Here is a 13,625-nt window from a genome sequence, read left to right as displayed (position 1 = left end):
ATACAGTTCTTATTTTTGTACCTGTAAGCCCTATCTCTCATTTGTGGGGTCCCAGTAGTGTCCCTCAACCTATAGCTTTCTTGACCCACTAAGTAGTGACCCAACTCTCAGAAGATGCTCAACACAAATTATTGAATTTGGCTGATACCCAAAGATTATCTCTCTTCTTGCAGCAGATATACGTATGTTCTAATGCACAGGATAGTATCTATAGTAACACAGGATTCTATTTGTCTGTGGAAACCTAGGCACCTGGAACTTGGCATGCATATTGAGAAGACTCTAATTAAGATGATCATGTGGTTGAAACCTGCAGTACCATCAGTAGTCTCTGGGAAGACTTTCCAAACTAGTACATGGCACTGCAGTCCATGTAGTGTGAAGCCAGAAGAGATTAGTAGGCCATGGGACAGTTAAATGGCTGCCTGCACTCCACCTCTAGTTATGGGACAGTCACCTCTCAGGGGAACATAATGGACAGATCCCTCAGTGGGACTATAGAGATACCATGGCACGGGCTGTGCTAGAGGTGTCAGCAGGCATGGATTCACTCACACAGGGATGACACAGTGTCTCCAGCACTTTGCTATACCAAATTAAGGGCTATTCTCAGCTGAAGCAATGTTTATTTGCCAGGTATTAGTAAAGGATAATAATCCAAAACTGCCTTTACCATTTTCTAACACAAACAACAGTAGTATTGTTTTGCTGCATATAAGCTTTCCCCTACCTTGAACATCCAACAACATTCCCCAATCCTAGATAAAAATCCTTCCCTCCCCACCTCCTCTCCTTTTTTCAGTTTTATCTGTAAATATTCAATTAAAACATAATGCAGGACTTATTGGGGAGGAAGCCTCAGAGAAGTCAAATGGGACTTGCTTTGAAAAGTGCGCACGGGATTGGACAGGGGACAGCTGCCAAAGTCTTATAATCACAGAACATGAAAGCATCATTTCTTCTTCCAATCCAGTGATTTTTCACTGTGTTCTGGGAAAGCCTAACTCTTCACTTGGAATGAGACATAAAAAACTATCTTCCCTGAAGGACAGCTACTATAGATCTTGTCCCAGAATTCACAGATGCAGGCGAATAGAGCAGCCAATTATGAATTACCAAGAAGGGGAGCAAAAGAGAATGGCAATTTGCATAAGATGCTACTTTAGAAATATAATTGCAAATTTAGAAATAATTATTGTAATTTAAACAGAAATACAGTACTGTGGGGAACACTGTGACCAGGTGACTTGTGTGCCAGGTGGCTGTCCAGGTGCCAATGGTCAAGAAGCAACATTTCTGATCACTGCTAATCTTTAAACTAGACTTGTACTGGATAGCCCTTCAAATAGAAGATGCCTTTAAATGGTCCTCTGGCCATCCTTCAAACTGAAGACTGTCCTCTGTAAATGAGGACACGTGACCACTCTCCAAAGTGAATGTCTGGCGCATCTCAGGTCTCACACTCATAACAATGATGGGGCTACAAAGGTCTGGCTTGTGACCCATCAGAACTGACCATGTGTTCTCTACTGAGGACATGTGCCCCAGAATCCTCTGCAAGTTGAGAGGTTCCTTAGCAGAAACATGGAGAGATGAAGAAGGCTTGAAAGTTATCATCACGCTCTTGTAGCAAAGTCTGTAGTTTATGGTGCCTCCTGGCAAAATGCCCCACAAATTAAACATGATAAAATGGAGCCACCATTTAAAGGCAGTATAAGCATTGATCAATTTGGCAAGGGCAATCATTTAAATGAGGGAGCACATAATAAGTAGCAGATATCATTATCTTGTTTTTCCTAGAGCAGTAATAAAAGAGTATTGCAGGTTTCTGCTCCTGCATGACTTATAACTGTACTCTAGGAATGTGTTTCCAACCATCCATTTTATTCCTTTATACAGAACAGTTACAACATTATGCTTAATAACTTCCTCTTCAAAAATACATGTTCATTTCTTGGAAACACATTATTAAGTATATCATGAAACAAGTTAAAATGCTCTTTCTTTTCTAGATAAAATGTGCCCGGAAAAAAATCTAGGCAGCTCTGAATATAACTGCAAGTTTGGTGAGCATGGGGAGAGGAGTAAGGGTGGATGGGGGAGAATGATGAATACTCTTTTGTACATCCAACAACTAAACTGCGAGCAGAGGGTTTAGTTTCTTTCTCACAGGTTTCACTTGGCACAAAGGAAGTTGCATGTCTGCAATTTATCTAGATTATTGTGTAAGTATAGCCACATGCACCAAACACAAATATTCCTGGCTATATTACTGGAGAATTAACTCGCCACAAATTGTGGCTTTACAAAAAAAAAAAAAAAAGGCTTACTGTACCTCTGCATGTTTAAATTGACTTCAGTCCCACTTTATTCATTAGGGCTCACTTTGAGGTCACTGTGCATCTCACTATAGCCATAGTATTTCTAGCATGCAATGCAGCTTTTATTTGTGCACAGACAAACCTCACTGAATTGAAAGGGACTTTTGCATAAGAAGTTGCATACAGAATCACAGCAATGTAAAAAAAAAAAAAAAAAATCAGACTTCATCCAAGAGTCTTGAAAATACCCTGCTGGAAATGTTCCAGCAGGCTTCCCAAAAATCAGCCCCCTAAATATGTGGAAGTGCTTCATTACTGTACATGGACTACTCTGGAGCCACACCTGGTCCTCTGCTGCCCTGGTCCTCCACCTCTGGTCCCAAAATATACCTGATATGCTGCTTTTTTCTCTTCTTGTGGGGAACCCTAGGTGGCTTACAGAGATCCATTGTTATCCTCACAACAATTCTGTGAGGTAGGTTAGGCTGAGCATGAGTGGCTGGCACAAGGATACCCAGTGGGCTCCATAGCCAAGTGGGGACTAGAACCCTGGTCTCCCGGGTCCCAGTCCAACACTCCAATCACCACGCCACATTGGCTCTCAGACACTATCGGTGAATAAATACGACAGGTGTCTGTGTCTTAAGCAAGAATAGAACAATGAATTGAAGCATCCTGTTTGGCCCATCAATGGAGTACCTTGATGGCATCTATTTCAGAAGTGGTAAAAGATCTTAGTGTATGTTGAATTCAGCAAAATTGATGTTTTCAGTACAGCTAAATTGGCTAATTGTGGGAGGTGCAGTACAGCTCTTTTCTGTATGTTTTGGAAATGTCCAGTGTTTGCCTCCTTTTGGGATGAAATAATCAACATTTATGAATAGGCATGTTCTTCTTAACTGTCTACCCATTTCTTGGAACTTAATACAAGGTCCATATGAGTGGATTCTCCATGCTCTTTGCCAGCTAAAGGACCAATATTACAACACTGGAAGGACAAACAGCCACCTGCAACAGCAGAATGGCTGGAAGCCTTCATGGAACTTGGAACTTTTGAACAAGTGGACTTAAGGTACAATTTACAAATAGACAAGTATTTTGGCTGCCTTTGTTGAATAATGATCTTTAACAACAGTAGTATTGTTTTGCCACATATAAATCATATAGGGGAACATAGTGTGTGCATGCATGCATGTGCACACACACATGTATGTTTTATATCTACATGCATAATCTCTCTCTTTCTCTTTCTATGTATACAGAGAGAAAGTATAATGCATTTATTTATATTACATATAAGCATATGGCAACAATTTATGTTATTTTTCCCCTTTTCTCCTATGTTCTGACTTTCTCCTGTTTGGCTTTGATTTCAAAATACACAATCAAAATAAATTTTAACAATAAAGCCATTTTACTAACAACACCAACAAGTGCAGGAATAACAATCCTTTATATACCAAATTTCAAGTGCTCAGTCACTAGGAATAGGTGGGATACAAATGATGATGATCATGATGATTCTTCACATAAATCATCATCACAGTCCTTCTAACAACCCTTCAAAGTTGGCTAATATCACTGTCACTGTCTCTATAATGCCAGTTAGGATGTGGGGGAGAAGATGAGGCTGTACCGGTAGCGCCCCCTCCTGCAGGGTGTTTGTGTCTGAGCTGAGTATGAGCCAGGGACTTCCTGGGTCAGAGCTAAATGCAGGGCAAACATCAGCATAAGAGCAGTGCCAATGGGAAAGAGACACACCAAAGAGAACTGCAAGGAAGAAAAAGGTTACCAAAACATTTCATACATCCTTTCTGCAGCATTAGATAACTGACAAAAATATGCGACCATAATGGATTTCCAAGTGCAAGTAGAAATAGCTTCTTCTTGCACCAGAGTGTTGAAATCTTACACGGTTTACACTGAACTCAGCTCAGCATAATGTAAAACCCATGGGCCATTAATTCTTGGACATCTTCTTATTTCTTGGCCATAAATCCTACTACCTGATATTACAAACTGCTGTAAAATTCACAGATAAAAGATAATTTATGCTCAGTGTACAGAGTGTAATGTTTCTGTACTCCTGAGAAGCACAGTAGCAGAAAATGAGAAAGTATGCATATGAAACTTTAAACCATCCATTCTGACCATGGCTGACAATGATAAACATGGCTCTGGAGGGACCAGTGTTCTTCAAAGGAAGTTTAGCCTAATAGTAATTGACATTAGTTGAATTCTGAGCATAAAAGGGTATGGGTTGTTACATAAAGCCTCTTGCTCATAAAGAGCGATTCCATCTTATTAATGATTCATTTTCATCACTCAGAATATTACCCTAATTATTATTTAGTGAGGGTGTTATCTCATAATTCTGCTTTTTAAATTTGTTTTAGCCCAAATGGCTGAGCACATTAAGAATTTCTTCAAAGAAAAATGTCCTTTGTTGGAGTCTAAAAAAAAAAACACACACACACACACACAAGCTTTCATCTGCACATACAAATTCCTCCCTAAGTTTCTTCTCTTGTGGACTATGGCTGGATGGAGAAGGATTCCCCCCCTCCCCAATTAAGCAGCCTTTCATCTGAACAATTTAAAATGCTTTCTAAGAGCAATTCAAGCAGGCTTTTTAGGCAAACAGTTCATCACAGGATATTTTTTCCCTGGAATGTTCTACTTTAGACTGCATGTGGGGGACTGTATGACTGAATGTGCTAATCACCACCATATTAAAATCTGGATTGGGATGGGCGGAAGGTATAAAAAGGGTTTTGCCTGATGCTGAAAAGAATATAACATTGGCAGCAGGCAAACCTCTCCGGGGAGCATATTCCAGAGTTGGGGCGCTACCACAGAGAAGGCCCTCCTCTGGGTACCCTCCCTCCTCATCTCCTTCAAGGAGGGCTCTCAGGGCAGGACCTCCGCCTCAGATCTCAAGGGACAGGAGGGCACATAGGGAAGACACTAGGCCTCCATACATTTGGGGCTTTAGTTCCCAGATGCCCCCATTTTCCCTTTGCATTCAATTGTTTATACCAGATTGGCCCACAGCTGAGTTTTCCTAACAAGCTCACAGTTACTGAAAGAGAAAGAGAAAGCAAACCAAAGCAAAATGGGGGAACTGTGAAGCACCTTGTAGGCCATATATACATCAACAAACATTCCCTAAGACATCACTTCGACCTCATTCAGTCTAACTGGAGAAGGTGAGATGGCAAAACCCATTTCACTGAGTGGGCACTATTGTTCTGAGAAGTGTCCAATTCACCTGGTCATGTAACACATCATTCCCCAACCGGCTATGCTCCAGACATCCTGGAGGGGCACCCCAACTGTGGAATATGCTCCCTAGGGAGGTTTGCCTGGCGCGGTCACCCTACTCTTTTCGGTGTCAGGCGAAGACCTATTTTTATTTTCCTGACATTTTAACAATTAATTGATTTTATCCTTGTTTTTATCATTATTTATTGGATGCAGTGTGTTGAGTGCTGTTGTTATGGTTTCTTCGTTTTGTTTTTGTTTTTTGTCCTTTGTAAGCCATCCAGAGATTTTTAGTAATGGGATGGCATAAAAAACTTTAAATACATAAATAAATGATCAGGAGGACAATAGGATTTGTAGCATGGATGACTTGGCATGTGAAATTGCTTTGTTTCTCTGTTGTACAGCATCATGTTTTAGCATAAATCGCCTTCCTGGGCAGAAATACAGCATGGAAATATAACAAAGAAATAAGGAATAAGTACCTGGCTGGTCAGCCGTATTTAACTTAGTGGGGTGCAGGTTGTGCTGGCTTTTAGCACTGTTTATCTGTATTCCTGAACTGTCTACCACTGACCATATCTGAAATATCCCAGTATTGTACCATGGCACCCTGCACAGCAGGCCTCCCCGGCCTGCAAGCCTCCCCATTTGACTCCCCAGCCCCAGATTATTTTTGGCATCCCAAGCCACCAGCAAAGTCGGCAGTGGGCCACCACAAAGAGCTGGGGGTAGCTGTCATCAGCATAACAGTCAAACTTAAGTACTTTTTCAGTCCCAAGGATTTCACTGGAAAAGTTAAACGTGGGCTTAAGGCTGCATTTCCATGTATACTTAATTTGAAGTAAGCCCCACTGAATTCAACAGGACTTTCTGTTGAGGGTTGTGTTGTAAACATCCTCCATTGCAGATAATGGGCCTTAAAAACAGCATCACCACATGTTGAAACAATTCACTTTTCCTGAAAGATGATACTTGGCCAGTTTCTAATTTTGGTCAAGTGCACAAATTACATCTAGTTATGATTCCTCAAGGCTCATTCTGCAACCAGGAGGGTGAAAGGCATTTTTCTAAAAATGATGACAACTGGAATAAAATTTGGATGAACATGAGATCAACCTGAGAATTCCTTATTGGCGCATTTATTAAGAGAGGAAAGCAGAGGAAGGTAAGCAACTTTCAGATAAACAAAATGGGTGCCTGGTAGTGTGAGATTAAATAGCAGCCCATAACATCCAATTATTAATATTAAGGCAGAGCAAGTTTGTAAAATGGTTAGTGGTTTCATTTTCGCTTCAAATGATCTTTTTGTACAAACATTAAACCCTGGTAGTTCAAAAACCATTTAGATGCATTAATGCAACTTTGTAATAAAAGCAACCATTTGATGTCCTGAACAGGGCACTACTAACTTGTTCAGATGCTTCAAAAGGCTCTAACCAGCCTTCCTCAAAGTTATCTAAATTTAATTTACACTGCCAATCAGTGTGAGCAAATTGTTTACATTTAAACTACTCCCTCCATTCAAACTGCTTCACAATTATGTCCCTTCATTTATATATAAAAATATGTTTGTAGCTTTTCAGCCCCGCAAATGATAATAAGAGTGATATCTCACAGTAATAGCAGATACGTTTTTATGCCTAACATCCTTCTTAAACCATGAGGGTCTCATAAGCTGAGCAAAAGAATTTACTTCTGTATTTTAATATGCGTATTCTGGCCAGCAACAATAACCGAAGTAGAGGTGATCTGTGCATGGAGTCAGGGTTGGAAAGCCAAAGAGGGAAGCTGCAATATCCACTGGGTGCGGGGAGGTGATTTTGCTCATTATTGATAAATAATGTTATATTTTCAGGGGCTTCTCAAATGAGAGAAAGTAAGGCTACTCAAATGCTTATTTGAACACATTGGTGGTGGCCAACAATTTTAGTACATGCTCCTCTGTCACAAGCAATCCAAAGAGCACAAGTACCACTTGAGTGTGCATTCCTATACATGTACAACTCCTTGACTGTAGGCTATAAAGCTGGGGAGCAGGCAGCAACTGTTAGAAAAAGCTTGCTAGGCTTAGCATCTGGATATAAATTAAGGTGTCAGTGGGAAAAGCTGGTACAGCACAATCTGGATATGATCGAGGCAAACTTAAGCACACTTTGCATCCCACTGCTTTCAATGGAAGAATTAAACATGAGTGAATTTCTGGACACACTTGTCTGGAAGTAAGCCCCACTGAATTCAAAAGGATTTTCTTCTCTGTAAATAGGTATAGGACAGTGCTGTAAACATCTTGCATTCAATCAATGGGACTTAAAAAGAATTTAACTTTGACTTCATGAGGTCTTTTTTCTTTCCCTTCTCAGTCAATAACTTAATTTTAAACTTAAATAGATGGAAGTGAAACACTGGCTGTGCATATATATTGATTTCCCAATTGAAACAGTCATAATTCTTACTAAACGTGATAGACATTGCATGGCTAACAGTGCTGGGATCTTTATCCTGATTTAAAAAACAAAACAGAACACAAAACCCCTTAGGCTACCTTTTACTTACAGGTTGAAGCAGGTATATCAGGGAAAGGTCCTGAATAACTACGATGGGAAAGGGCGTTATCTTAACTGCATGGAAGAGAGTCTCCACAGATGCCATGATTTGGTCAAAGCGTCCTCCAAGTCCACCCAAGGTTACAATCATGTTGATCTAAAACAAAACAAACAACAACAACAACGATAACAACAACAAAACTTTTGAAGAAAGGAGATGGAATTTTGGAGCAAAATTAGAGATGCAACTTAGGAAGCATATTTTCTCCTTTTCTGTCAGATGAAATGCACAGATAAAGCCACCAATACATATTTATATAGTATTATTACCACCACTACTATATTACATGTATTTAATTTTTATCCTATGTGTCCATTATGAATAGTGGAATGCAGGAGCTGTCAAAAAGTTCATAGAAATTGTTCAGGAAGAGATTTGCACAATGGTGGGGGAATCAGAAAGATGCAGAATGCTGAAGGGCATGTATTGCACTCCTCTCTTTCCCTACTCACGGCTGTTTACAAGTTGTTTAGAAGACATTGTGACCTTCTAGTTTCACATCTGTATTTAACCATTATTGCTTGTGAATGTTTTTACAATACAGAAAATGCAGTAATGCAGTATTTAATTATAAAAGCGAAGTGGAGCAAGGCAAAGCAAATTCTTCTTGTGTATTTGTGTTATTCTACTGTATCACAGTGACACCTAGAGGTTCAGTGGTGGAAAAACAGGAAAGGAAGTGCTCAGATCTCAATTCAGAAGGTTAACAACCTTGTATAAAAAAGAGATTTGGCCACACCGAGGTACTTTGCATCTTTCAAATATCTCCTTTATTCACACTGTGGAATATTATTTTATTTATTTATTTATTTATTTATTTATTAAAACATTTCTATGCCGCCCCTTGCCAAAGCCTCGGGGCGGCTCACAACATAGAAAAAATACACAATAAATTAAAACAATAACAATTAAAATATATACATTAGAATAAAATAAGCCGCCCTGGCCAAATAAAATTCAATAATATTAACATTTAAAATGCTGCCTAAATAAAAAGGTCTTCGCCTGGCGCCAAAAAACAAATAATGACGGCGCCAGGCGGACCTCTCTGGGGAGCGCATTCCATAACTTAGGCGCCACCGCTGAGAAAGCCCTCCTCCGAGTAACCACCCTCCTAATTTCCTTCACTGAGGGCTCCCGGAGGAGGGCCTCTCCCGCTGATCTCAGAGGGCGGCTGGGCATATATGGACGTAAGCGCTCCTTCAGGTAATATATCTTCTTCTCTTTCTTTCACAAAGACATGCACTGTGAAGAGTTAGTTCCTGCTATTTGATCATAGTACTATGACCAAGAAACTGAAACCAGAAAACAATGCAGAGAGGAACCAGTTTGATACTCCATGGATGGGCAACAGGGCTTTAGCTCCCCTGAGAGGTTCCCCTGAATTCAGCCTTTAACTTTCACCCATATAAGAGAACATATGCAATTCTGTGGGTAAATCTAGCCCACAGAATTGGAGGGATTATTGCAGCAAAACCTATCCCCTCTCAACACTGTGTAGCTCAGCCTTCAATTCACAGCAATCCTCCAAAAAGATCCAGTATGTCCAATTTATGTTTCCAGTCCCAAGGTCCTTGCCATAGAGAATTTGTTTCTCCTACTATTACAGATCCCCATTTTTACATATTGTGCTTTAAGAACCAGGTTTGGTAAGTTACTACTCCACGGGGTTTACAACCCAAGAATAAATGCAAATGAAACAAAAGAGGAAGGGGAAGGAAATAAAGGCAGGAATAGAGAGCAAATGTATTATTATTACCAGTATGTACCAGTATGTACTTTGCATTGGTTACGATAAGGCAGCTTCCCTAACCTGGTGTGTGAAGAGTTGTTGGACTTCAATTCCCATTATTGCCAGGAAGCATGCCCAATGGTCAGGTGCACTAGAAGGTGCAGCCCAAAACATCCAGTGGGCATCAGGCTGGGGAAGAATGTATTAGACTATTGAGATAAGACTGAGCAGCTTTACAGATTGTTTATAAAGGATGTGAAGGAGGTACAGGAGGTAGCATCACAGACATCTTCTACAAGGCAGCTTCCGGAATAGTTGGTGGCAAGCAGGAACCAGAAGACCTTTGGGTGGTGGGACTGGATACACAAGTTCATTGGCAGGGATGTATTAGGAGGAAAGAAGGGAGAGATGAGGGGAGATAAAGTTTTGACAGTGAAGATGAGATACTTGAAGAGTATCTGGAAGCAGAAGGAAAACCAACCTAAGAGCTTACAAAAGGGTGTTCTGTGGTCCCTGTAATGAGAATGCTGGATGAATTGCAAAGCTGGATGGATGTGGATTGACTGAGACAAAACAGGAAGACCAGAGAGGTGAAGGGTGAAGTAGCCAGGGTGAAAGGTGACCAAGATGTGGGCCAGATTTTTTGCTCAAGGTACAGCAAGGAAGGCCACAATTTTGAAATGTCTGAAGGGAGAAGCACCATGATTTGCTGATACACCCCATCTCTCTGAACAATTAGGCTTTTGTTAGTCATAAAATAGTGCCCCCCCCTCCAAAGTGGGGGAGGAGGTTCTAAAACAGCTACTAATCATGGGACAAAACTGTTAATATATGATCATCATCACACAGCTTTTCAGATCTGATTCCTACAGGGACTAATGGAAGGGACAATTAGTTTTAAACATTTATAAGCTTGTTAAACAACATGCTTTGGTGCTAATTGATGCAGCAGGCATTTCTCACTCTTGAGTAGAAAGCTTAATATCAAAGGCAGTATTAGCTGTACAATCATAGTGAATATGTATTGATGGATCAGGTGGAAATGAGACAGGACCAAAGAAGTTTAAAGAAAGGTGAATGAAAAGAAGCTGCTATCTACATGTTTCTAATATGCTTGATCACATTTATTAATGGGCACTACATGGAAATTAAGAATCACGCAATGAACCATCATTGGACTGATCTTTCTTCTCCTCCCATGCTTTCTGGGAATACCTACCACAATATTAGGAAAAACACAATATTATTATGGAGGAAATGATTGGAACACATGACAGATATTCAAGCAATGAATATTCATATATCAAAGCACTCAAGCAATCCTGCTCTGTATCTCCCACCTGGACATATATTTTGATGTTTTCTATATTTAGCATCGATGTTGATGTTCCATTGATGTTATCCTTTCTGTTGTAGTTTCCTTTTATTTTTTTCTTATGCATGCATTTATGCGTAATTTCTTTTTATGTATGTATTTACGTATTTATTTATTACATTTGTAAACTTCCTTGTAACATAAATTTCTCTGGGTGGCATAAATGAATATGAAAACAATGTGGATACAAAATAAAACATAAAATAACATCAACAACAGAAAGCAACAACAGAAAGCAAATCTGATAGCAACCCCAGAGTTAAAACAGATTGTAAAATGGAGAAGCCCAGACTATATAAATTATTTAAAAGGCCTAGATGAACAAGAAGAGCCATTTTTCTTCTTTCCTTAATTTTGTATTTTAATTTTATTCATAGGTTAACTATTGCAATGTGCATACAAATAAGCAAATAAGTAAATTATCCTGTGTTGTTTGATATTGTTTGTTTAAAAGGGTTCATGCTGCCCTAACCCCACTGAGCAGTTTTTGTGTTCATAAAGAGACTACAAAGATACACAGCCTCAAACCATTTGGGAACAAATTATTTGGAGGCTCACATTTGAGTTTGCTGATGACACCAAACTATTTGGGATGGTCAAAACCAATAGGGATTGTGAGGCGCTTCAAAGGGATTTCTATAGGCTGGGAGAGGGGGCATCAAAATGGCAAATGCAGTTCAATGTTAGCAAGAGCAAAGTTGGGGCAAAAACTATTGGGGCAAAAAATCCATATGGTGATGGGACTGGAGCTAGTAATGACTGAGCAAGAAAGAGATGTTGGGATAATAGAAGACAGCTTGATAAAAATGTTGGCGCAGTGCATGGCTGCTGTGAAAAAGGCCAACTCCATGGTAGGAATAATTAGAAACAGAATAGAAAACTGCCAAGATAATACAAATCCTTGATCCAGCCACTCTTAGAATGCTGTGTACAGTTCTGGTCTCCTCATTGAAACAAGGACGTCAATGAATTAGAAAAAGTATAAAGAAGAGTAATGAAAATGGTAAGTGTGGTAAGAGCCTCTCTTTTATGAGGAGCAGTTACAACACTGGAATCGTTCAGCTTAGAAAAAAGGTAAGTAAGGGGTGTTTGGCACCATGGACAGAATGGAGAAAATGGGAGAGGGAGACATTTTTCAGTTTCGCATAACACTTGAACATGGTGTCGTTCTATGGAAATGATTGCGAGGAAGGTTTAGATACAAAGAGGAAGCACCGTTTCACACAAAGAATAGCTGAACTATGGAATTCAGCACAATGGGGAGTAGTGATGGCTGCTAATCTGGATGGCTTTAAAAGGGCTTGGAACGATTTATGAGGGAGGAGGCTATCAGTGGCTACTAGCCTTGCTGGCTAAGTGCTGCCAGAGGCGGCATGCCTGCATGCAGCAGTCGCTGAGGAGCTGGGCCCTTCCTGCCTGAGGGATCCTGTGGGCAGCTGCTTTGCCACCATGCATACAAAATGTTGAACTAGATGAACCCTTGGTCTGATCAAGTATGATTCTTCTTCACTCACATCAGGCTGCCTGCACTTTAGGGGCATCGTCCAACATGACTATTTAACGTGGAGGGTGTGGGCATCCAATTGAAAGGAGGGGAAATACAGGGGCTCCACTCTTCTCTGACCCTGCAGAAGACATAGATATCCCTAACCCTAACCCTGCTCACATGAAGGAGAGGCCGAGGGACCACTTGTGTCCCAGCAGAGCCTCACTCCTCTGCTCCCTACCCACTGGAACACTCCTCCACACCAAATAAATAAAACCCAACTCCCACGTGGCATCCTGCATATCCTGTGCCAGTATATGGTACAGTTGCTGTGCATAGGTTAGGCTAGAAGTAGTTTGTTATTCTTCCGCAAATACTGTCTTGAGAGGCTAAGCACTCTCTATGCAATCATGTTCTTTAGACAAGCCAATGGGGAGGATGAACCCACCTGAACCTTCTGCAGTAAAATCCTATAAGTTAACCAATGCAATTTAACTGCAATGATTTCTTCTATATTACACGCATTTGATATAACATTTTCCCCCTTTGTTGCTGTCTGTGTTGGCTGCACACATGCAATATCTGTATCAACGTGTCAGCCTTTCCTAGAAAACTAGCATGCATAATCAGGTGGAGGGCACACAGCTGGCTTGCAACCTTACCTGCCTGACTCTCCATGGGAACGAAAGCTTTAAGAGGAAGATAGGTGTTACTTTGTCACCATATCCAAGAAGATAGCCTTCAATCAATTTCATTGTCACCTCACTGATTCCATTAATCTTTGCATGATACTGTTCCAGGTCGCTTGGCGGTGTCTTTGCAGAGGACTTCTTTCTCCTC

The 13,625-nt window shown here is 40.4% G+C and overlaps 1 protein-coding gene across 3 annotated transcripts in view; it reads right to left on the bottom strand.

Annotated features, from left to right (window-relative positions):
* Window positions 1–13,625, bottom strand: part of TPK1 (thiamin pyrophosphokinase 1) — a 289,313-nt gene that overhangs the window by 95,534 nt on the left and 180,154 nt on the right. For all 3 annotated transcript variants that reach the window (XM_044453946.1, XM_044453954.1, XM_044453964.1), the window contains one exon: window positions 8,142–8,288. In XM_044453946.1, coding sequence (XP_044309881.1) covers window positions 8,142–8,288 — 147 coding nt within the window. The remainder of the gene's footprint in view (window positions 1–8,141; window positions 8,289–13,625) is intronic.

This window comes from Varanus komodoensis, unplaced genomic scaffold (assembly GCF_004798865.1).
Source record: "Varanus komodoensis strain SLA01 unplaced genomic scaffold, ASM479886v1 scaffold10, whole genome shotgun sequence".
Taxonomy (NCBI): domain Eukaryota; kingdom Metazoa; phylum Chordata; class Lepidosauria; order Squamata; family Varanidae; genus Varanus; species Varanus komodoensis.
This window is presented reverse-complemented; position numbering and strand designations above follow the sequence as displayed.